The sequence below is a fragment of the Lethenteron reissneri genome, unplaced genomic scaffold, assembly GCF_015708825.2.
Source record: "Lethenteron reissneri isolate LAM-NWPU_2019-01 unplaced genomic scaffold, ASM1570882v1 scaffold_1639, whole genome shotgun sequence".
Taxonomy (NCBI): Eukaryota; Metazoa; Chordata; class Hyperoartia; order Petromyzontiformes; family Petromyzontidae; genus Lethenteron; species Lethenteron reissneri.
Genome location: NW_026891376.1, coordinates 434,168 through 457,341, shown reverse-complemented (window position 1 = coordinate 457,341; position 23,174 = coordinate 434,168). Strand labels below are relative to the sequence as shown.

General features: G+C 61.3%; 1 protein-coding gene across 1 annotated transcript in view; it reads left to right on the top strand.

Moving 5' to 3' along the window:
- Positions 1 to 595: 595 nt before the first annotated feature.
- LOC133363049 (uncharacterized) overlaps positions 596 to 23,174 on the top strand; it is a 26,291-nt gene continuing 3,712 nt past the window's right edge. The window contains exons 1-3 of the mRNA XM_061582058.1: positions 596 to 895; positions 2,407 to 2,567; positions 5,187 to 5,269. Coding sequence (XP_061438042.1) covers positions 617 to 895; positions 2,407 to 2,567; positions 5,187 to 5,269 — 523 coding nt within the window. The 5' untranslated portion in view covers positions 596 to 616. The remainder of the gene's footprint in view (positions 896 to 2,406; positions 2,568 to 5,186; positions 5,270 to 23,174) is intronic.

The window sequence follows — 23,174 nt, the reverse complement described above, 5'->3', positions numbered from 1 at the left end:
ATTTGGTACAGATATAATGGGAGGCTGATCGACCACGTTATGTATGCCGATGATTTGGTAATAGCTGCTCATTCAGAAGAGGAGTTGGAGACGCTGCTGCTGAAACTGGAGCGTGCCACTAAGAGGTGGGGCCTTACCATCAGCCCCACCAAAACTAAGCACCTGCCTGGGTATTTTGTACCATCAGACACTCCACCCCCACAACTCCCAATCGGTGATGGGGCAGTTGTGGAGAGAGTGGAGAGTTTCCCATACCTGGGCAGTGTGCTTATGACCGGCTCCAGTTTATCAGCAGAGGTCTCACTCCGAATCAGTCGAGCGGCATTATCTTTTCATCGGTTGCGTAACGCTGTGTGGAAGCTACCTCCGCACGAAGCTTCAGGTCTTCTCGGCCACGGTCATTCCCTCCCTTCTCTACGCTTGCGAAACGTGGACCCCCCTAATGGAGCAACTTCGTCGGTTGGAAACATTTAGGCTGGCCTGCCTACGATCCATCCTGGGTTTAACCAGGCTGGATTGTGTAAGGAGCTCACAAATCCTTGAAAGATCTGGGCAAAGTCCCATCGGTGAGCTCCTCCGGCAGGCAAGGCTGCGTTGGCTGGGTCATGTAGCACGCATGCCCAGCTACCGCATGCCTAAAATCGAGGGGGCTAAACGGGCGCGGCGCGGGCTAGAGAAGAGATGGAGTGATGTGGTACAGGAGGACGTGGAGCTGAGTGGACTTGCCGATGACTGGTACCAGCAGTGTCAAGATCGGCCTCAGTGGAGGAGGCTCGTGAAGGACGCTACTGGGCAGTTGGAGGCAGTCGCCCTCCAACAACAACGGAGGGCTGAGGAGCGACGTTCACAACAACGAGCGGAGCGCCGGGTGGCTAAAGCACAGCAAGTTGGTACGGTAGGGGGCCACAGGTGGTGCATCAGCCAGTCATCTCGGTCATCTCGGTCAGTCGACCCGTGGCACCTGCTGGGTCTGCCCCGTGACCTCCTGCCAGCGGGCGTTCGACACTTCACGTGGCCTCAAGGTGCACTTGGCCTGGCACAAGCGTCGTGGTGACGTCACCGCCACTTAGTGGCGAATGGCGGTTGTTGTTGTATAGGTGTGTGTGTGTAGGTGTGTAAGTGTGTAGAGGTGTGTGCGTGTAGGTGTGTGGGGAGCGGTAGTGTAGCAGTTAGCGCGCTGCGCTATGAACCTGGCGACCCGGGTTCGATTCCCACTCACGGCTAACACCAGTGACGATTATCTGAACCGGTCCTGGGCCTCCCCTAGGTCGACGCAGCCTTAAATGAGTACCTGGTGCGGTGTGTAAACATCGCCACTGGGGAGACAAAGGCGGTCGGGCGTGGTGCTGGCCACCCACCCCCTCGTGTACCGTTCCGGCCTTCATAGGTGCTCGCTAACAGCACTTGCCTCTACAGTCTGTTAAGGCTATACGGGGGATCTTTGTCTTTGTAAGTGTGTAGGTGTGTGTGAGTGTATAGAGGTGTATAGAGGTGTGTGTAGGTGTGTGTAAGTGTACGGAGGTGTTCGGGTGAGTAACCCTGGCAGCGCAACGCTGCTGGCGTCTCGTGCTGCCGCCTGTACCGCGCCTTGTCCACCAGAGGGCATCGCCTACCCACGGGTTGTGTGGCGTCAGGGTGAGAAGTGGAGGGTGGGGGAGGGGTCCGGGGGTGGGGGGGGGGCTGCTGCTGCAGCGCTCAGCAAGGGGTCGTGCTTGGTGCACCACTGCCAATTCTTTATTGCATCGATCTATCTCATTCTTTGTCTCTGCTTCTATTTCTTTGCACCCGAGTATGCACCGCTACTTTTGGTACCCTATGTGTACTCATTGGAGAGCCACGTCCAAACCCCTAAATCTTCTTGTTTCTTGTGTGAAGCCCTCTCCAATATTTTATTTTATTTCTGCAAAAGGGCTGCTGCCATAACTGTGGGATGGTTGTCACGATTGACTTCAAATGTCGCGGTTCGATCTCCCAGCCTGGCCTTGAAAACATTGACCAGGATTCTTACAATTCCCTGTTTTGTCCACCCACAGTCCATCGGTGGGTCGCGTGCAGTGGGCTAAATGGCGAGTACTCCCACCTCTTTCAAGACGAATGGTCAGTGTGGAAAAGTTGGCCAAAACATACCCACCGGATCGGCACTCTAGACCTCCCTCTAGTGGAGGTTCTTTCACCAGCAGTTGCATGAGCAAGTAATTGCAGGGCTGCAGCATTAACCTCACGTGTACAACAATCATCTGGTTTACGTGCATTTCAGAACTCCTTGATCCAGACCCCAGCATCCCAGTGCTGCAGGCTCAGTGCTCTGCATTGGTGTTACCATTGCGCCGTTGCTCCTCTGCAACCCCGTGCCACCCGTTGCCGCGTGTGACGTCGCTGCGCCCTGTGCACCGCACGTGTCCCCAGCCCCTGCCGCTGCTCCGCCGGGACACCGGCTTGATGCTGACGATGTCTCAGGAGCAGGCCGCCTGCCTCCTGGCCAACGCCTTCTTCTGCACGTTCCCCCGGAGCAACGCCACCGGGACCCGGAGCGAGGACTCTGCCTGCCCCGACATCAACGTCAACAGGTGCAGCAGCAGCAGCCCATCACTGTGGATTACACACCGTACACCGTGTGTCATGCAGTACACACACACAGATGCCATGCTCTCTCTATGTAGAGTATTTCTTGCTGTATATGTAGCGTCGGAAATGCAAAGCACACACCACCTGTAGTTGCGGGCACGAGTCTGCAGGGGGTGCCACCGTGAGTTAGAGAGAGAACCGGGACCGTTGAGAGGCCGAGTTCCCCCCCCCCCGATCCCGAGGGGTTATTCCAGAGCCACCTTGAAGGTTCCAGAAAGGGGGCGGTACCGGGGGTGGAGAGTCCCCAAGGTGGGTATAAAAGACGGACCCCAGGACGGCCCGAGGCAGTGCTCTGAAGACGAAGACTGAAGACCGGCTAGGCTAGGACCCTGGGACCCTGGGACCCTGGGACCCCGGGACCCGACGTCCTTTTAAGGGGCGGGGCCGAGCACGGACCAGTGGTTGAGACCCGCACCTTGGCTGGGTCGGGTCAGCATAGCCTCCCCGAGGCCACCCTTAGTCGGAGGACTCAGAGCCCATAGCCCCAGTGATAGGGCACGTTAACCCGGAGGCCATACCTCCCCAAGTAGTGGGAGTAAAAGGGACTTCTGTCATAAGATTTAAATAAACCGTGTTGCCTCTAAGCTACGTCTCCAGTCTCCGTGGGAACCCACTACATATATACAAGAAATGCTGTTCTACACATAACGGCCATGCCACGTTTCAGTTCAAAGTAACGCTGCAGTGCGTGCACAGGCTATACTCCTTTACACATACTCTGTATTATACGGCACACACTTTCATGGTGCTGTGTACACGGTATATGATGCGTTACACATAGGCTATGTTGTATCATAAACTCCGTGCAAAGTATCAGTTAATACGTAGCCAATGCCACTGTACAAAGACAAAGATCCCCCCTCATAGCCTTAACAGATTTTTGAGGCAAGTGGTGTTAGTGAGGACCTACAGAGGACTGGCACAGTACACAGGGGAGTGGGTGGCCAACACCACACATTTGTCTCCCTCGTGGTGATATGTACACACTGCATCAGGTACTCATTTGAGGCTGAGTCGACCAATGGGAGGCCCAGGACCGGTTCAGATATTTCCCACTGTTATACCGGTAGGAACAACAGGTTCCACACTGCCCACCAGGGATTATTTGTCTGTCGTGCATGAGGAGGGGAGGGTGGGGGTGGGAGGGGTGGGGCTGGGTGGAGATGGGAGGGTGGGGAGGGGCTGAGGGAGGGGAGGGTGGGGAGGGGCTGGGGGAGGAGGGGAGGGGCTGGGTGGGGGGTGGGGCTGGGTGGGGAGGGGCTAGTCACCCCGTGGTGCCCTTATAAAACTCAACATTTAACCTACACACTACACTATACACGACACGATACACTACACTTATACAAGTGTAGTGAGTTCTCAGGGAGACAGACGACGTAGTTGAGGCACACTCTTTTATTTAACCAAAAGGCGGTAACAATACTTGAAGGGGTAATGGCCCCTTCACCCGTACTCAATGGGAAACACCCCTAGCACTATCCCCTGACTTCTCCTATTCCCAGTCCTCCGCTATGAGTGCTAGGGGAGGCTATCTGATCCGGCCCTGGTCAAGCACGGATCCCGTCACCCAGCTAACCAGGCCGTGCTCTTTCAAGAGCTGCGGTCCTGGAGCTCTTGGCGCCGCGCCACTTGCCCTGCTCGGCCCTGACAAGGACAGCGAGCCAGGGGAGTTCCAGGGCCTATTCTGCCGGTCTTCAGTCTTTTCTGGTAAGCGTCTAACACACTGGCCTCGAGCCCTCTGGCTCCCCGCCTTTTATAAGAATCCTCTCCGAGGGGTGGGGCTATGGGGGATCACAACGCCCCCATGCCCCCCCAGGGTTAACCGATGCGGACGTGGATGTAGACACCCGTGTGTGGGTCCAGACACCCTTGTGTTTGTCCGCCTTTCTTCCCGTAACAACCCCTAAATTTGTATTTAGTGTTGAAAAACTGGCAGGATTTTACGTACTTTGTGCTTATATGCTCAGTTATTTTGTGACTTCCTTACATTTTTACACTTTGCACTCATTTTCTTTTGTTTGTTGTTGTAACTTGCTGACCCTGTGCCTCGACTGCATATCTGTGAAAGAAGAGCTTCATAGCTTATCGGATTCCTCTTCATCCAGTCTAAATAATTTATTCTGATTTTGGAAACCAATGCAGGATAAAACGGGGGGGGGGGGTAGAACACACTCCACATTCTACACGGAGAAAGTGGCCCAAGTTTGGGCATCAAACCCAGGTCCCTCTGTGAGTTCCAGCCCTGCCGCCTGCAAACGAACACATGTACAGTTCAAACCCCACGTGTACATTCGGTTATATACGGATGTATTTTTATAATTGGTTTCTGGGTGAGGACAAATAATGAAGCAGCCATATCTTTGCCATGTAGCCTTTCATCCAGTGTGATATCTTAAGACTAATGCCCATTTTGTAACCAGACCCACGATGGGCAAAGGTATGCTGCGTTACTGCAGCATCGTTATTAACCTGGTTAATCTATCTCTGCACGATGGTGGGGGGGGAGTGCGATCTCTGCTGTAGCAGGAAGTTGGAAAGGTGTCGTGCGCATCTTTTTACAGAGCGGAGCCGGCGCTGCCCCCATCCTCCGCGCTCACCCAGGCCTCTAAATGGCTGACGGTTGTTGTGGAGAAAGAGGAGACTGGTGGAGGAGCTGTTGGTGCAGGAGGAGGAGACCCTGGTGGAGGAGCTGGTGGTGCAGGAGGAGGAGACCCTGGTGGAGGAGCTGTTGGTGCAGGAGGAGGAGACCCTGGTGGAGGAGCTGTTGGTGCAGGAGGAGGAGACCCTGGTGGAGGAGCTGTTGGTGCAGGAGGAGGAGACCCTGGTGGATGAACTGGTGGTGCAGGAGGAGGAGACCCTGGTGGAGGAGCTGGTGGTGCAGGAGGAGGAGACCCTGGTGGAGGAGCTGGTGGTGCAGGAGGAGGAGACCCTGGTGGAGGAGCTGTTGGTGCAGGAGGAGGAGACCCTGGTGGAGGAGCTGTTGGTGCAGGAGGAGGAGACCCTGGTGGAGGAGCTGGTGGTGCAGGAGGAGGAGATCCTGGTGGAGGAGCTGGTGGTGCAGGAGGAGGAGACCCTGGTGGAAGAGCTGGTGGTGCAGGAGGAGGAGACCCTGGTGGAAGAGCTGGTGGTGCAGGAGGAGGAGGGGGGGGGGTCACAAGACATGTGGACCACCGCCCGAGTGTGTGTGTTGGTGTGGGGGGGGGGGGATATCACAAGACATGTGGACCACCGCGCGCACGAGTGTGGGGGTGGGGGGGTCACAAGATATGTGGACCCTCACCCTCACGAGAGTGTCTTTTGGTGTGTTGGGGGGGATCACAAGACATCTGGACCACCGCCCACACGATTGTGTGTGTGTTAGGGGGGGGGGGGTCACAAGATATGTGGACCACCGCCCTCTCGAGAGAGTGTGTGGGGGGGGGGGGGTCACAAGACATGTGGACCACCGCCCTCACGAGAAAGTGTGTGGGGGGGGGTCACAAGACATGTGGACCACCGTACGCACGAGTGTTTGGGGGGGGGTCACAAGACATGTGGACCACCGCACGCACGAGTGTGTGAGGGGGGGGGGGTCACAAGACATGTGGACCACCGCCCTCTCTAGCGAGTGTGTGGGGGGGGGGGGGGGGTCACAAGACATGTGGACCACCGCACGCACGAGTGTGTGGGGGGGGGGGGGGGGTCACAAGACATGTGGACCACCGCTCGCACGAGAGAGTGTGTGGGGAGGGGGGGGTCACAAGACATGTGGACCACCGCGCGCACGAGTGTGTGTGGGGGGTCACAAGACATGTGGACCACCGCCCGAGTGTGTGTGTTGGTGTGGGGGGGGGGGGGGATATCACAAGACATGTGGACCACCGCACGCACGAGTATGTGTGGGGGGGGGGGTCACAAGACATGTGGACCACCGGCACGCACGAGTGTGTGGGGGGGGGGGGGGTCACAAAACATGTGGACCACCGCCCGAGTGTGTGTGTTGGTGTGGGTTGGGGAGCCACAAGACATGTGGACCACTGACCGCACGAGTGTTGGGGGGGGTCACAAGACATGTGGACCACTGACCGCACGAGTGTTGGGGGGGGTCACAAGACATGTGGACCACCGCGCTCACGAGAGAGTGTGTGTGGGTGGTCACAAGACATGTGGACCACTTAACGCACAAGTGTGTGTGTTGGTGTGGGTTGGGGGGTCACAAGACATGTGGACCACCGCCCGCACGAGTGTGTGAGGGGGGGGGGGGGTCACAAGACATGTGGACCACCGCACGCACGAGTGTGTGGGGGGGGGGGGTCACAAGACATGTGGACCACCGCTCGCACGAGAGAGTGTGTGGGGAGGGGGGGGTCACAAGACATGTGGACCACCGCCCGAGTGTGTGTGTTGGTGTGGGGGGGGGGGATATCACAAGACATGTGGACCACCGCGCGCACGAGTGTGGGGGTGGGGGGGTCACAAGATATGTGGACCCTCACCCTCACGAGAGTGTCTTTTGGTGTGTTGGGGGGGATCACAAGACATCTGGACCACCGCCCACACGATTGTGTGTGTGTTAGGGGGGGGGGGGTCACAAGATATGTGGACCACCGCCCTCTCGAGAGAGTGTGTGGGGGGGGGGGGGGGGTCACAAGACATGTGGACCACCGCCCTCACGAGAAAGTGTGTGGGGGGGGGTCACAAGACATGTGGACCAGCGCACGCACGAGTGTTTGGGGGGGGGGTCACAAGACATGTGGACCACCGCACGCACGAGTGTGTGAGGGGGGGGGGTCACAAGACATGTGGACCACCGCCCTCTCTAGCGAGTGTGTGGGGGGGGGGGGGGGGGGTCACAAGACATGTGGACCACCGCACGCACGAGTGTGTGGGGGGGGGGGGTCACAAGACATGTGGACCACCGCTCGCACGAGAGAGTGTGTGGGGAGGGGGGGGTCACAAGACATGTGGACCACCGCGCGCACGAGTGTGTGTGGGGGGTCACAAGACATGTGGACCACCGCCCGAGTGTGTGTGTTGGTGTGGGGGGGGGGGGGGATATCACAAGACATGTGGACCACCGCAAGCACGAGTATGTGTGGGGGGGGGGGGTCACAAGACATGTGGACCACCGGCACGCACGAGTGTGTGGGGGGGGGGGGGGGTCACAAAACATGTGGACCACCGCCCGAGTGTGTGTGTTGGTGTGGGTTGGGGAGCCACAAGACATGTGGACCACTGACCGCACGAGTGTTGGGGGGGGTCACAAGACATGTGGACCACTGACCGCACGAGTGTTGGGGGGGGTCACAAGACATGTGGACCACCGCGCTCACGAGAGAGTGTGTGTGGGTGGTCACAAGACATGTGGACCACTTAACGCACGAGTGTGTGTGTTGGTGTGGGTTGGGGGGTCACAAGACATGTGGACCACCGCCCGCACGAGTGTGTGAGGGGGGGGGGGTCACAAGACATGTGGACCACCGCCTGCACGAGTGTGGGTTTTGGTGTGTTGGGGGGGGGTCACAAGACATCTGGACCACCGCCTGCACGATTGTGTGTGTGTTAGGGGGGGGTCACAAGATATGTGGACCACCGCACGCACGAGTGTGTGAGGGGGGGGGGGGGGTCACAAGAAATGTGGAACACTGACCGCTCGAGTGTTGGGGGGGGGTCACAAGACATGTGGACCACTGCCCGCACGAGTGTGTGAGGGGGGGGGGTCACAAGACATGTGGACCACCGCGCTCACGAGAGAGTGTGTGTGGGTGGTCACAAGACATGTGGACCACCGCCCGAGTGTGTGTGTTGGTGTGGGGGGGGGGGGGGATATCACAAGACATGTGGACCACCGCACGCACGAGTGTGTGTGGGGGGGGGGTCACAAGACATGTGGACCACCGGCACGCACGAGTGTGTGGGGGGGGGGGGGTCACAAAACATGTGGACCACCGCCCGAGTGTGTGTGTTGGTGTGGGATGGGGAGCCACAAGACATGTGGACCACTGACCGCACGAGTGTTGGGGGGGGTCACAAGACATGTGGACCACTGACCGCACGAGTTTTGGGGGGGGTCACAAGACATGTGGACCACCGCGCTCACGAGAGAGTGTGTGTGGGTGGTCACAAGACATGTGGACCACTTAACGCACGAGTGTGATTGTTGGTGTGGGTTGGGGGGTCACAAGACATGTGGACCACCGCCCGCACGAGTGTGTGAGGGGGGGGGGGGGGTCACAAGACATGTGGACCACCGCCTGCACGAGTGTGGGTTTTGGTGTGTTGGGGGGGGTCACAAGACATCTGGACCACCGCCTGCACGATTGTGTGTGTGTTAGGGGGGGGTCACAAGACATGTGGACCACCGCACGCACGAGTGTGTGAGGGGGGGGGGGGTCACAAGAAATGTGGAACACTGACCGCTCGAGTGTTGGGGGGGGGTCACAAGACATGTGGACCACTGCCCGCACGAGTGTGTGAGGGGGGGGGGGTCACAAGACATGTGGACCACCGCGCTCACGAGAGAGTGTGTGTGGGTGGTCACAAGACATGTGGACCACCGCACGCACGAGTGTGTGAGGGGGGTGGGTCACAAGACATGTGGACCACTGCCCGCACGAGTGTGGGGGGGGGTCACAAGACATGTGGACCACTGCCCGCACGAGTGTGGTGGGGGGGTTCACAAGACATGTGGACCACTGCCCGCACGAGTGTGGTGGGGGGGGTCACAAGACATCTGGACCACCGCCCGCACGATTGTGTGTGTGATAGGGGTGGGGGTCACAAGATATGTGGACCACCGCCCTCACGAGAGAGTGTGTGGGGGGGGGGGTCACAAGACATGTGGACCACCGCACGCACGAGTGTGTGGGAAGGGGGGTCACAAGACATGTGGACCACCGCCCGCACGAGTGTGGGGGGGGGGGGGTCATAAGATATGTGGACCACTGACCGCACGAGTGTTGGGGGGGGGTCACAAGACATGTGGACCACCGCGCTCACGAGAGAGTGTGTGTGGGTGGTCACAAGACATGTGGACCACTTAACGCACAAGTGTGTGTGTTGGTGTGGGTTGGGGGGTCACAAGACATGTGGACCACCGCCCGCACGAGTGTGTGAGGGGGGGGGGGGGGGGGGCACAAGACATGTGGACCACCGCACGCACGAGTGTGTGGGGGGGGGGGGGTCACAAGACATGTGGACCACCGCTCGCACGAGAGAGTGTGTGGGGGGGGGGGGGTCACAAGACATGTGGACCACCGCCCGAGTGTGTGTGTTGGTGTGGGGGGGGGGGGATATCACAAGACATGTGGACCACCGCGCGCACGAGTGTGGGGGTGGGGGGGTCACAAGATATGTGGACCCTCACCCTCACGAGAGTGTCTTTTGGTGTGTTGGGGGGGATCACAAGACATCTGGACCACCGCCCACACGATTGTGTGTGTGTTAGGGGGGGGGGGTCACAAGATATGTGGACCACCGCCCTCTCGAGAGAGTGTGTGGGGGGGGGGGGGGGTCACAAGACATGTGGACCACCGCCCTCACGAGAAAGTGTGTGGGGGGGGGTCACAAGACATGTGGACCAGCGCACGCACGAGTGTTTGGGGGGGGGGTCACAAGACATGTGGACCACCGCACGCACGAGTGTGTGAGGGGGGGGGGTCACAAGACATGTGGACCACCGCCCTCTCTAGCGAGTGTGTGGGGGGGGGGGGGGTCACAAGACATGTGGACCACCGCACGCACGAGTGTGTGGGGGGGGGGGGTCACAAGACATGTGGACCACCGCTCGCACGAGAGAGTGTGTGGGGAGGGGGGGGGTCACAAGACATGTGGACCACCGCGCGCACGAGTGTGTGTGGGGGGTCACAAGACATGTGGACCACCGCCCGAGTGTGTGTGTTGGTGTGGGGGGGGGGGGGGATATCACAAGACATGTGGACCACCGCACGCACGAGTATGTGTGGGGGGGGGGGGGGGTCACAAGACATGTGGACCACCGGCACGCACGAGTGTGTGGGGGGGGGGGGGGGTCACAAAACATGTGGACCACCGCCCGAGTGTGTGTGTTGGTGTGGGTTGGGGAGCCACAAGACATGTGGACCACTGACCGCACGAGTGTTGGGGGGGGTCACAAGACATGTGGACCACTGACCGCACGAGTGTTGGGGGGGGTCACAAGACATGTGGACCACCGCGCTCACGAGAGAGTGTGTGTGGGTGGTCACAAGACATGTGGACCACTTAACGCACGAGTGTGTGTGTTGGTGTGGGTTGGGGGGTCACAAGACATGTGGACCACCGCCCGCACGAGTGTGTGAGGGGGGGGGGGGTCACAAGACATGTGGACCACCGCCTGCACGAGTGTGGGTTTTGGTGTGTTGGGGGGGGGGTCACAAGACATCTGGACCACCGCCTGCACGATTGTGTGTGTGTTAGGGGGGGGGTCACAAGATATGTGGACCACCGCACGCACGAGTGTGTGAGGGGGGGGGGGGGGGTCACAAGAAATGTGGAACACTGACCGCTCGAGTGTTGGGGGGGGGGTCACAAGACATGTGGACCACTGCCCGCACGAGTGTGTGAGGGGGGGGGTCACAAGACATGTGGACCACCGCGCTCACGAGAGAGTGTGTGTGGGTGGTCACAAGACATGTGGACCACCGCACGCACGAGTGTGTGAGGGGGGGGGGTCACAAGACATGTGGACCACTGCGTGCACGAGTGTGGTGAGGGGGGGGGTCACAAGACATGTGGACCACCACCCTCTCTAGCGAGTGTGTGGGGGGGGGGGGGCACAAGACATGTGGACCACCGCACGCACGAGGGGGGGGGGGGGGGGTCACAAGACATGTGGACCACCGCTCGCACGAGAGAGTGTGTGGGGAGGGGGGGGTCACAAGACATGTGGACCACCGCGCGCACGAGTGTGTGTGGGGGATCACAAGACATGTGGACCACCGCCCGAGTGTGTGTGTTGGTGTGGGGGGGGGGGGGATATCACAAGACATGTGGACCACCGCACGCACGAGTGTGTGTGGGGGGGGGGTCACAAGACATGTGGACCACCGGCACGCACGAGTGTGTGGGGGGGGGGGGGGTCACAAAACATGTGGACCACCGCCCGAGTGTGTGTGTTGGTGTGGGATGGGGAGCCACAAGACATGTGGACCACTGACCGCACGAGTGTTGGGGGGGGTCACAAGACATGTGGACCACTGACCGCACGAGTTTTGGGGGGGGTCACAAGACATGTGGACCACCGCGCTCACGAGAGAGTGTGTGTGGGTGGTCACAAGACATGTGGACCACTTAACGCACGAGTGTGATTGTTGGTGTGGGTTGGGGGGTCACAAGACATGTGGACCACCGCCCGCACGAGTGTGTGAGGGGGGGGGGGGGGTCACAAGACATGTGGACCACCGCCTGCACGAGTGTGGGTTTTGGTGTGTTGGGGGGGGTCACAAGACATCTGGACCACCGCCTGCACGATTGTGTGTGTGTTAGGGGGGGGTCACAAGACATGTGGACCACCGCACGCACGAGTGTGTGAGGGGGGGGGGGTCACAAGAAATGTGGAACACTGACCGCTCGAGTGTTGGGGGGGGGTCACAAGACATGTGGACCACTGCCCGCACGAGTGTGTGAGGGGGGGGGGGTCACAAGACATGTGGACCACCGCGCTCACGAGAGAGTGTGTGTGGGTGGTCACAAGACATGTGGACCACCGCACGCACGAGTGTGTGAGGGGGGTGGGTCACAAGACATGTGGACCACTGCCCGCACGAGTGTGGGGGGGGGTCACAAGACATGTGGACCACTGCCCGCACGAGTGTGGTGGGGGGGTTCACAAGACATGTGGACCACTGCCCGCACGAGTGTGGTGGGGGGGGTCACAAGACATCTGGACCACCGCCCGCACGATTGTGTGTGTGATAGGGGTGGGGGTCACAAGATATGTGGACCACCGCCCTCACGAGAGAGTGTGTGGGGGGGGGGGTCACAAGACATGTGGACCACCGCACGCACGAGTGTGTGGGAAGGGGGGTCACAAGACATGTGGACCACCGCCCGCACGAGTGTGGGGGGGGGGGGGGTCATAAGATATGTGGACCCTCACCCTCACGAGAGTGTGTTTTGGTGTGTTGGTGGGGGGGGTCACAAGATATGTGGACCACCGCCCTCTCGAGAGAGTGTGTGGGGGGGGGGGGGGGTCACAAGACATGTGGACCACCGCACGCACGAGTGTGTGGGGGGGGGGGGGTCACAAGACATGTGGACCACCGCGCGCACGAGTGTGTGTGTTGGTGTGGGTAGGGGGGTCACAAGACATGTGGACCACTGCCCGCACGAGTGTGTGTGTTGGTGTGGGTTGGGGGGGTCGCAAGACATGTGGACCACCGCACGCACGAGTGTGTGAGGGGGGGGGGTCACAAGAAATGTGGAACACTGACCGCTCGAGTGTTGGGGGGGGGTCACAAGACATGTGGACCACTGCCCGCACGAGTGTGTGAGGGGGGGGGGGGTCACAAGACATGTGGACCACCGCGCTCACGAGAGAGTGTGTGTGGGTGGTCACAAGACATGTGGACCACCGCACGCACGAGTGTGTGAGGGGGGTGGGTCACAAGACATGTGGACCACTGCCCGCACGAGTGTGGGGGGGGGTCACAAGACATGTGGACCACTGCCCGCACGAGTGTGGTGGGGGGGTTCACAAGACATGTGGACCACTGCCCGCACGAGTGTGGTGGGGGGGGTCACAAGACATCTGGACCACCGCCCGCACGATTGTGTGTGTGATAGGGGTGGGGGTCACAAGATATGTGGACCACCGCCCTCACGAGAGAGTGTGTGGGGGGGGGGTCACAAGACATGTGGACCACCGCACGCACGAGTGTGTGGGAAGGGGGGTCACAAGACATGTGGACCACCGCCCGCACGAGTGTGGGGGGGGGGGGGGTCATAAGATATGTGGACCCTCACCCTCACGAGAGTGTGTTTTGGTGTGTTGGTGGGGGGGGTCACAAGATATGTGGACCACCGCCCTCTCGAGAGAGTGTGTGGGGGGGGGGGGGGGGGTCACAAGACATGTGGACCACCGCACGCACGAGTGTGTGGGGGGGGGGGGTCACAAGACATGTGGACCACCGCGCGCACGAGTGTGTGTGTTGGTGTGGGTAGGGGGGTCACAAGACATGTGGACCACTGCCCGCACGAGTGTGTGTGTTGGTGTGGGTTGGGGGGTCGCAAGACATGTGGACCACCGCCCGCACGAGTGTGTGAGGGGGGTTCACAAGACATGTGGACCACCGCCCGCACGAGTGTGGGGGGGGGGGGGGTCACAAGATATGTGGACCCTCACCCTCACGAGAGTGTGTTTTGGTGTGTTGGGGGGGGGTCACAAGACATCTGGACCACCGCCCGCACGATTGTGTGTGTGAGAGGGGTGGGGGTCACAAGATATGTGGACCACCGCCCTCACGAGAGAGTGTGTGGGGGGGGGTCACAAGACATGTGGACCACCGCCCTCACGAAAGAATGTGTGGGGGGGGGGGGTCACAAGACATGTGGTCCACTACCCGCACGAGTGTGGTGGGGGGGGGGGGTCACAAGATATGTGGACCACCGCGCTCACGAGAGAGTGTGTGTGGGTGGTCACAAGACATGTGGACCACCGCACGCACTAGTGTGTGAGGGGGGGGGGTCACAAGACATGTGGACCACTGCCCGCACGAGTGTGGGGGGGGGGGGGTCACAAGATATGTGGACCACCGCCCTCTCGAGAGAGTGTGTGGGGGGGGGGGGGGGGTCCCAAGACACGTGGACCACCGCACGCACGAGTGTGTGTGGGGGGGGGGGGGGTCACAAGACATGTGGACCACCGCGCTCACGAGAGAGTGTGTGTGGGTGGTCACAAGACATGTGGACCACTGCCCACACGAGTGTGTGAGGGGGGGGGGGGTCACAACACATGTGGACCACCGCGCTCACGAGAGAGTGTGTGTGGGTGGTCACAAGACATGTGGACCACTGCCCGCACGAGTGTGGTGGGGGCGGGGGTCACAAGATATGTGGACCACCGCCCTCTCGAGAGAGTGTGTGTGGGGGGGGGTCACAAGACATCTGGACCACCGCACGCACGAGTGTGTTGGGGGGGGGGTCATAAGACATATGGACCACCGCCCTCACGAGAGAGTGTGTGGGGGGGGTCACAAGACATGTGGACCACCGCGCTCACGAGAGAGTGTGTGTGGGTGGTCACAAGACATGTGGACCACCGGCACGCACGAGTGTGTGGGGGGGGGGGGGGGTCACAAAACATGTGGACCACCGCCCGAGTGTGTGTGTTGTTGTGGGTTGGGGGGCCACAAGACATGTGGACCACCGCCCGCACGAGTGTGTGAGGGGGGGGGGGGGTCACAAGACATGTGGACCACCGCCCGAGTGTGTGTGTTGTTGTGGGTTGGGGGGCCACAAGACATGTGGACCACCGCGCGCACGAGTGTGTGTGTTGGTGTGGGTAGGGGGGTCACAAGACATGTGGACCACTGCCCGCACGATTGTGTGTGTGATCGGGGTGGGGGTCAGAAGATATGTGGACCACCGCCCTCACGAGAGAGTGTGTGGGGGGGGGGGTCACAAGACATGTGGACCACCGCCCTCACGAGAGAATGTGTGGGGGGGGGGCGGTCACAAGACATGTGGACCACCGCACGCACTAGTGTGTGAGGGGGGGTTCACAAGACATGTGGACCACTGCCCGCACGAGTGTGGGGGGGGGGGGGTCCCAAGACATGTGGACCACCGCACGCACGAGTGTGTGTGTTGGTGTGGGTTGGGGGGTCACAAGACATGTGGACCACCGCCCGCACGAGTGTGGGGGGGGGGGGGTCACAAGACATGTGGACCACCGCGCTCACGAGAGAGTGTGTGTGGGTGTTCACAAGACATGTGGACCACTGCACGCACGAGTGTGTGTGTTGGTGTGGGTTGGGGGGTCACAAGACATGTGGACCACCGCCCGCACGAGTGTGTGAGGGGGGGGGGGTCACAAGACATGTGGACCACCGCCCGCACGAGTGTGGGGGGGGAGGGTCACATGATATGTGGACCCTCACCCTCGCGAGAGTGTGTTTTGGTGTGTTGGGTGGGGTCACAAGACATCTGGACCACCGCCCGCACGATTGTGTGTGTGTTAGGGGGCGGGGGGGTCACAAGATATGAGGACCACCGCCCTCTCGAGAGAGTGTGTGGGGGGGGGGGTCACAAGACATGTGGACCACCGAAAGCACGAAGAGAGTGTGTGGGCGGGGGGGGGGGCCCAAGACATGTGGACCACCGCGCGCACGAGTGTGGGGGGGGGGGGGGGGGTCACAAGATATGTGGACCCTCACCCTCACGAGAGTGTGTTTTGGTGTGTTAGGGGGGACCACAAGACATCTGGACCACCGCCCACACGATTGTGTGTGTGTTAGGGGGGGGGGGTCACAAGATATGTGGACCACCGCCCTCTCGAGAGAGTGTGTGGGGGGGGGGGGTCACAAGACATGTGGACCACCGCCCTCACGAGAAAGTGTGTGGGGGGGGGGTCACAAGACATGTGGACCACCGCACGCACGAGTGTTTGGGGGGGGGTCACAAGACATGTGGACCACCGCACGCACGAGTGTGTGAGGGGGGGGGGTCACAAGACATGTGGACCACCGCCATCTCTAGCGAGTGTGTGGGGGGGGGGGGTCACAAGACATGTGGACCACCGCACGCACGAGTGTGTGGGGGGGGGGGGTCACAAGACATGTGGACCACCGCTCGCACGAGAGAGTGTGTGGGGAGGGGGGGGTCACAAGACATGTGGACCACCGCGCGCACGAGTGTGTGTGGGGGGTCACAAGACATGTGGACCACCGCCATCTCTAGCGAGTGTGTGGGGGGGGGGGGGTCACAAGACATGTGGACCACCGCACGCACGAGTGTGTGGGGGGGGGGGGTCACAAGACATGTGGACCACCGCTCGCACGAGAGAGTGTGTGGGGAGGGGGGGTCACAAGACATGTGGACCACCGCGCGCACGAGTGTGTGTGGGGGGTCACAAGACATGTGGACCACCGCCCGAGTGTGTGTGTTGGTGTGGGGGGGGGGGATATCACAAGACATGTGGACCACCGCGCGCACGAGTGTGGGGGTGGGGGGGTCACAAGATATGTGGACCCTCACCCTCACGAGAGTGTCTTTTGGTGTGTTGGGGGGGATCACAAGACATCTGGACCACCGCCCACACGATTGTGTGTGTGTTAGGGGGGGGGGTCACAAGATATGTGGACCACCGCCCTCACGAGAAAGTGTGTGGGGGGGGGGTCACAAGACATGTGGACCACCGCACGCACGAGTGTTTGGGGGGGGGGTCACAAGACATGTGGACCACCGCACGCACGAGTGTGTGAGGGGGGGGGGTCACAAGACATGTGGACAAACGCCCTCTCTAGCGAGTGTGTGGGGGGGGGGGGGGGTCACAAGACATGTGGACCACCGCACGCACGAGTGTGTGGGGGGGGGGGGGGGTCACAAGACATGTGGACCACCGCTCGCACGAGAGAGTGTGTGGGGAGGGGGGGGTCACAAGACATGTGGACCACCGCGCGCACGAGTGTGTGTGGGGGGTCACAAGACATGTGGACCACCGCCCGAGTGTGTGTGTTGGTGTGGGGGGGGGGGATATCACAAGACATGTGGACCACCGCACGCACGAGTATGTGTGGGGGGGGGGGGTCACAAGACATGTGGACCACCGGCACGCACGAGTGTGTGGGGGGGGGGGGGTCACAAAACATGTGGACCACCGCCCGAGTGTGTGTGTTGGTGTGGGTTGGGGAGCCACAAGACATGTGGACCACTGACCGCACGAGTGTTGGGGGGGGTCACAAGACATGTGGACCACTGACCGCACGAGTGTTGGGGGGGGTCACAAGACATGTGGACCACCGCGCTCACGAGAGAGTGTGTGTGGGTGGTCACAAGACATGTGGACCACTTAACGCACGAGTGTGTGTGTTGGTGTGGGTTGGGGGGTCACAAGACATGTGGACCACCGCCCGCACGAGTGTGTGAGGGGGGGGGGGTCACAAGACATGTGGACCACCGCCTGCACGAGTGTGGGTTTTGGTGTGTTGGGGGGGGGTCACAAGACATCTGGACCACCGCCTGCACGATTGTGTGTGTGTTAGGGGGGGGGGTCACAAGATATGTGGACCACCGCACGCACGAGTGTGTGAGGGGGGGGGGGGGTCACAAGAAATGTGGAACACTGACCGCTCGAGTGTTGGGGGGGGGTCACAAGACATGTGGACCACTGCCCGCACGAGTGTGTGAGGGGGGGGGGGGGTCACAAGACATGTGGACCACCGCGCTCACGAGAGAGTGTGTGTGGGTGGTCACAAGACATGTGGACCACCGCACGCACGAGTGTGTGAGGGGGGGGGTCACAAGACATGTGGACCACTGCGTGCACGAGTGTGGTGAGGGGGGGGGTCACAAGACATGTGGACCACCGCCCTCTCTAGCGAGTGTGTGGGGGGGGGGTCACAAGACATGTGGACCACCGCACGCACGAGTGTGTGGGGGGGGGGGGGGTCACAAGACATGTGGACCACCGCTCGCACGAGAGAGTGTGTGGGGAGGGGGGGGGTCACAAGACATGTGGACCACCGCGCGCACGAGTGTGTGTGGGGATCACAAGACATGTGGACCACCGCCCGAGTGGTGTGTGTTGGTGTGGGGGGGGGGGGGATATCACAAGACATGTGGACCACCGCACGCACGAGTGTGTGTGTGGGGGGGGGTCACAAGACATGTGGACCACCGGCACGCACGAGTGTGTGGGGGGGGGGGGTCACAAAACATGTGGACCACCGCCCGAGTGTGTGTGTTGGTGTGGGATGGGGAGCCACAAGACATGTGGACCACTGACCGCACGAGTGTTGGGGGGGGTCACAAGACATGTGGACCACTGACCGCACGAGTTTTGGGGGGGGTCACAAGACATGTGGACCACCGCGCTCACGAGAGAGTGTGTGTGGGTGGTCACAAGACATGTGGACCACTTAACGCACGAGTGTGAGTGTTGGTGTGGGTTGGGGGGTCACAAGACATGTGGACCACCGCCCGCACGAGTGTGTGAGGGGGGGGGGGTCACAAGACATGTGGACCACCGCCTGCACGAGTGTGGGTTTTGGTGTGTTGGGGGGGGTCACAAGACATCTGGACCACGCCTGCACGATTGTGTGTGTGTTAGGGGGGGGTCACAAGACATGTGGACCACCGCACGCACGAGTGTGTGAGGGGGGGGGGTCACAAGAAATGTGGAACACTGACCGCTCGAGTGTTGGGGGGGGGGGCACAAGACATGTGGACCACTGCCCGCACGAGTGTGTGGGGGGGGGGGGGGGGTCACAAGACATGTGGACCACCGCGCTCACGATGAGAGTGTGTGTGGGTGGTCACAAGACATGTGGACCACCGCACGCACGAGTGTGTGAGGGGGGTGGGTCACAAGACATGTGGACCACCGCCCTCACGAGAGAGTGTGTGGGGGGGGGGGGGGGGGGTCACAAAACATGTGGACCACCGCACGCACGAGTGTGTGAGGGGGGGGGGGGTCACAAGAAATGTGGAACACTGACCGCTCGAGTGTTGGGGGGGGGTCACAAGACATGTGGACCACTGCCCGCACGAGTGTGTGGGGGGGGGGGGTCACAAGACATGTGGACCACCGCGCTCACGAGAGAGTGTGTGTGGGTGGTCACAAGACATGTGGACCACCGCACGCACGAGTGTGTGAGGGGGGTGGGTCACAAGACATGTGGACCACTGCCCGCACGAGGTGTGGGGGGGGGTCACAAGACATGTGACCACTGCCCGCACGAGTGTGGTGGGGGGGTTCACAAGACATGTGGACCACTGCCCGCACGAGTGTGGTGGGGGGGGTCACAAGACATCTGGACCACCGCCCGCACGATTGTGTGTGTGATAGGGGTGGGGGTCACAAGATATGTGGACCACCGCCCTCACGAAGAGAGTGTGTGGGGGGGGGGTCACAAGACATGTGGACCACCGCACGCACGAGTGTGTGGGGGGGGGGTCACAAGACATGTGGACCACCGCCCCGCACGAGTGTGGGGGGGGGGGGGTCATAAGATATGTGGACCCTCACCCTCACGAGAGTGTGTTTTGGTGTGTTGGGGGGGGGGTCACAAGATATGTGGACCACCGCCCTCTCGAGAGAGTGTGTGGGGGGGGGGGGGGTCACAAGACATGTGGACCACCGCACGCACGAGTGTGTGGGGGGGGGGGGGGTCACAAGACATGTGGACCACCGCGCGCACGAGTGTGTTTGTTGGTGTGGGTAGGGGGGTCACAAGACATGTGGCCACTGCCCGCACGAGTGTGTGTGTTGGTGTGGGTTGGGGTGGTCGCAAGACATGTGGACCACCGCCCGCACGAGTGTGTGAGGGGGGTTCACAAGACATGTGGACCCACCGCCCGCACGAGTGTGGGGGGGGGGGGGGGGTCACAAGATATGTGGACCCTCACCCTCACGAGAGTGTGTTTTGGTGTGTTGGGGGGGGGTCACAAGACATCTGGACCACCGCCCGCACGATTGTGTGTGTGATAGGGTGGGGGTCACAAGATATGTGGACCACCGCCCTCACGAGAGAGTGTGTGGGGGGGGGGTCACCAAGACATGTGGACCACCGCCCTCACGAAAGAATGTGTGGGGGGGGGGGTCACAAGACATGTGGTCCACTACCCGCACGAGTGTGGTGGGGGGGGGGGTCACAAGATATGTGGACCACCGCCCTCTCGAGAGAGTGTGTGGGGGGGGGGGGTCCCAAGACACGTGGACCACCGCACGCACGAGTGTGTGTGGGGGGGGGGGGGGGTCACAAGACATGTGGACCACCGCGCTCACGATGAGAGTGTGTGTGGGTGGTCACAAGACATGTGGACCACTGCCCGCACGAGTGTGTGAGGGGGGGGGGGGGGTCACAACACATGTGGACCACCGCGCTCACGAGAGAGTGTGTGTGGGTGGTCACAAGACATGTGGACCACTGCCCGCACGAGTGTGTGGGGGGGGGGGGGGGGTCACAAGACATGTGGACCACCGCGCTCACGAGAGAGTGTGTGTGGGTGGTCACAAGACATGTGGACCACCGCACGCACGAGTGTGTGAGGGGGGTGGGTCACAAGACATGTGGACCACCGCCCTCACGAGAGGAGTGTGTGGGGGGGGGGGGGTCACAAAACATGTGGACCACCGCACGCACGCGTGTTGTGAGGGGGGGGGGTCACAAGAAATGTGGAACACTGACCGCACGAGTGTGTGAGGGGGGGGGGGGGTCACAAGACATGTGGACCACCGCGCTCACGAGAGAGTGTGTGTGGGTGGTCACAAGACATGTGGACCACCGCACGCACGAGTGTGTGAGGGGGTGGGTCACAAGACATGTGGACCACTGCCCGCACGAGGTGGGGGGGGGTCACAAGCATGGGACCACTGCCCGCACGAGTGTGGTGGGGGGGTTCACAAGACATGTGGACCACTGCCCGCACGAGTGTGGTGGGGGGGGTCACAAGACATCTGGACCACCGCCCGCACGATTGTGTGTGTGATAGGGGTGGGGGTCACAAGATATGTGGACCACCGCCCTCACGAGAGGAGTGTGTGGGGGGGGGTCACAAGACATGTGGACCACCGCACGCACGAGTGTGTGGGGGGGGGGGTCACAAGACATGTGGACCACCGCCCGCACGAGTGTGGGGGGGGGGGGGGTCATAAGATATGTGGACCCTCACCCTCACGAGAGTGTGTTTTGGTGTGTTGGTGGGGGGGGTCACAAGATATGTGGACCACCGCCCTCTCGAGAGAGTGTGTGGGGGGGGGGGGTCACAAGACATGTGGACCACCGCACGCACGAGTGTGTGGGGGGGGGGGGTCACAAGACATGTGGACCACCGCGCGCACGAGTGTGTGTGTTGGTGTGGGTAGGGGGGTCACAAGACATGTGGACCACTGCCCGCACGAGTGTTTGTGTTGGTGTGGGTTGGGGGGTCGCAAGACATGTGGACCACCGCCAGCACGAGCTTGTGTGAGGGGGGTTCAACAAGACATGTGGACCACCGCCCGCACGAGTGTGGGGGGGGGGGGGGGGTCACAAGATATGTGGACCCTCAACCCTCACGAGAGTGTGTTTTGGTGTGTTGGGGGGGGGGTCACAAGACATCTGGACCACCGCCACGCACGATTGTGTGGTTGTGATAGGGGTGGGGGTCACACAGATATGTGGACACCGCCCTCACGAGAGAGTGTGTGGGGGGGGGTCACAAGACATGTGGACCACCGCCCTCACGAAAGAATGTGTGGGGGGGGGGGTCACAAGAAGGTGGTCCACTACCCGCACGAGTGTGGTGGGGGGGGGGGGGGGGTCACAAGATATGTGGACCACCGCGCTCACGAGAGAGTGTGTGTGGGTGGTCACAAGACATGTGGACCACCGCACGCACTAGTGTGTGGGGGGGGGGTCACAAGACATGTGGACCACTGCCCGCACGAGTGTGGGGGGGGGGGTCACAAGATATGTGGACCACCGCCCTCTCGAGAGAGTGTGTGGGGGGGGGGTCCCAAGACACGTGGACCACCGCACGCACGAGTGTGTGTGGGGGGGGGGGGGGTCACAAGACATGTGGACCACCGCGCTCACGAGAGAGTGTGTGTGGGTGGTCACAAGACATGTGGACCACTGCCCGCACGAGTGTGTGAGGGGGGGGGGGGTCACAACACATGTGGACCACCGCGCTCACGAGAGAGTGTGTGTGGGTGGTCACAAGACATGTGGACCACTGCCCGCACGAGTGTGGGGGGGGGGGGGGTCACAAGACATGTGGACCACTGCCCGCACGAGTGTGGTGGGGGCGGGGGTCACAAGATATGTGGACCACCGCCCTCTCGAGAGAGTGTGTGTGGGGGGGGGGTCACAAGACATATGGACCACCGCACGCACGAGTGTGTTGGGGGGGGGTCATAAGACATATGGACCACCGCCCTCACGAGAGAGTGTGTGGGGGGGGGTCACAAGACATGTGGACCACCGCGCTCACGAGAGAGTGTGTGTGGGTGGTCACAAGACATGTGGACCACCGGCACGCACGAGTGTGTGGGGGGGGGGGGTCACAAAACATGTGGACCACCGCCCGTGTGTGTGTTGTTGTGGGTTGGGGGGCCACAAGACATGTGGACCACCGCCCGCACGAGTGTGTGAGGGGGGGGGGGGGTCACAAGACATGTGGACCACCGCCCGAGTGTGTGTGTTGTTGTGGGTTGGGGGGCCACAAGACATGTGGACCACCGCGCGCACGAGTGTGTGTGTTGGTGTGGGTAGGGGGGTCACAAGACATGTGGACCACTGCCCGCACGATTGTGTGTGGATAGGGGTGGGGGTCACAAGATATGTGGACCACCGCCCTCACGAGAGAGTGTGTGGGGGGGGGGGGTCACAAGACATGTGGACCACCGC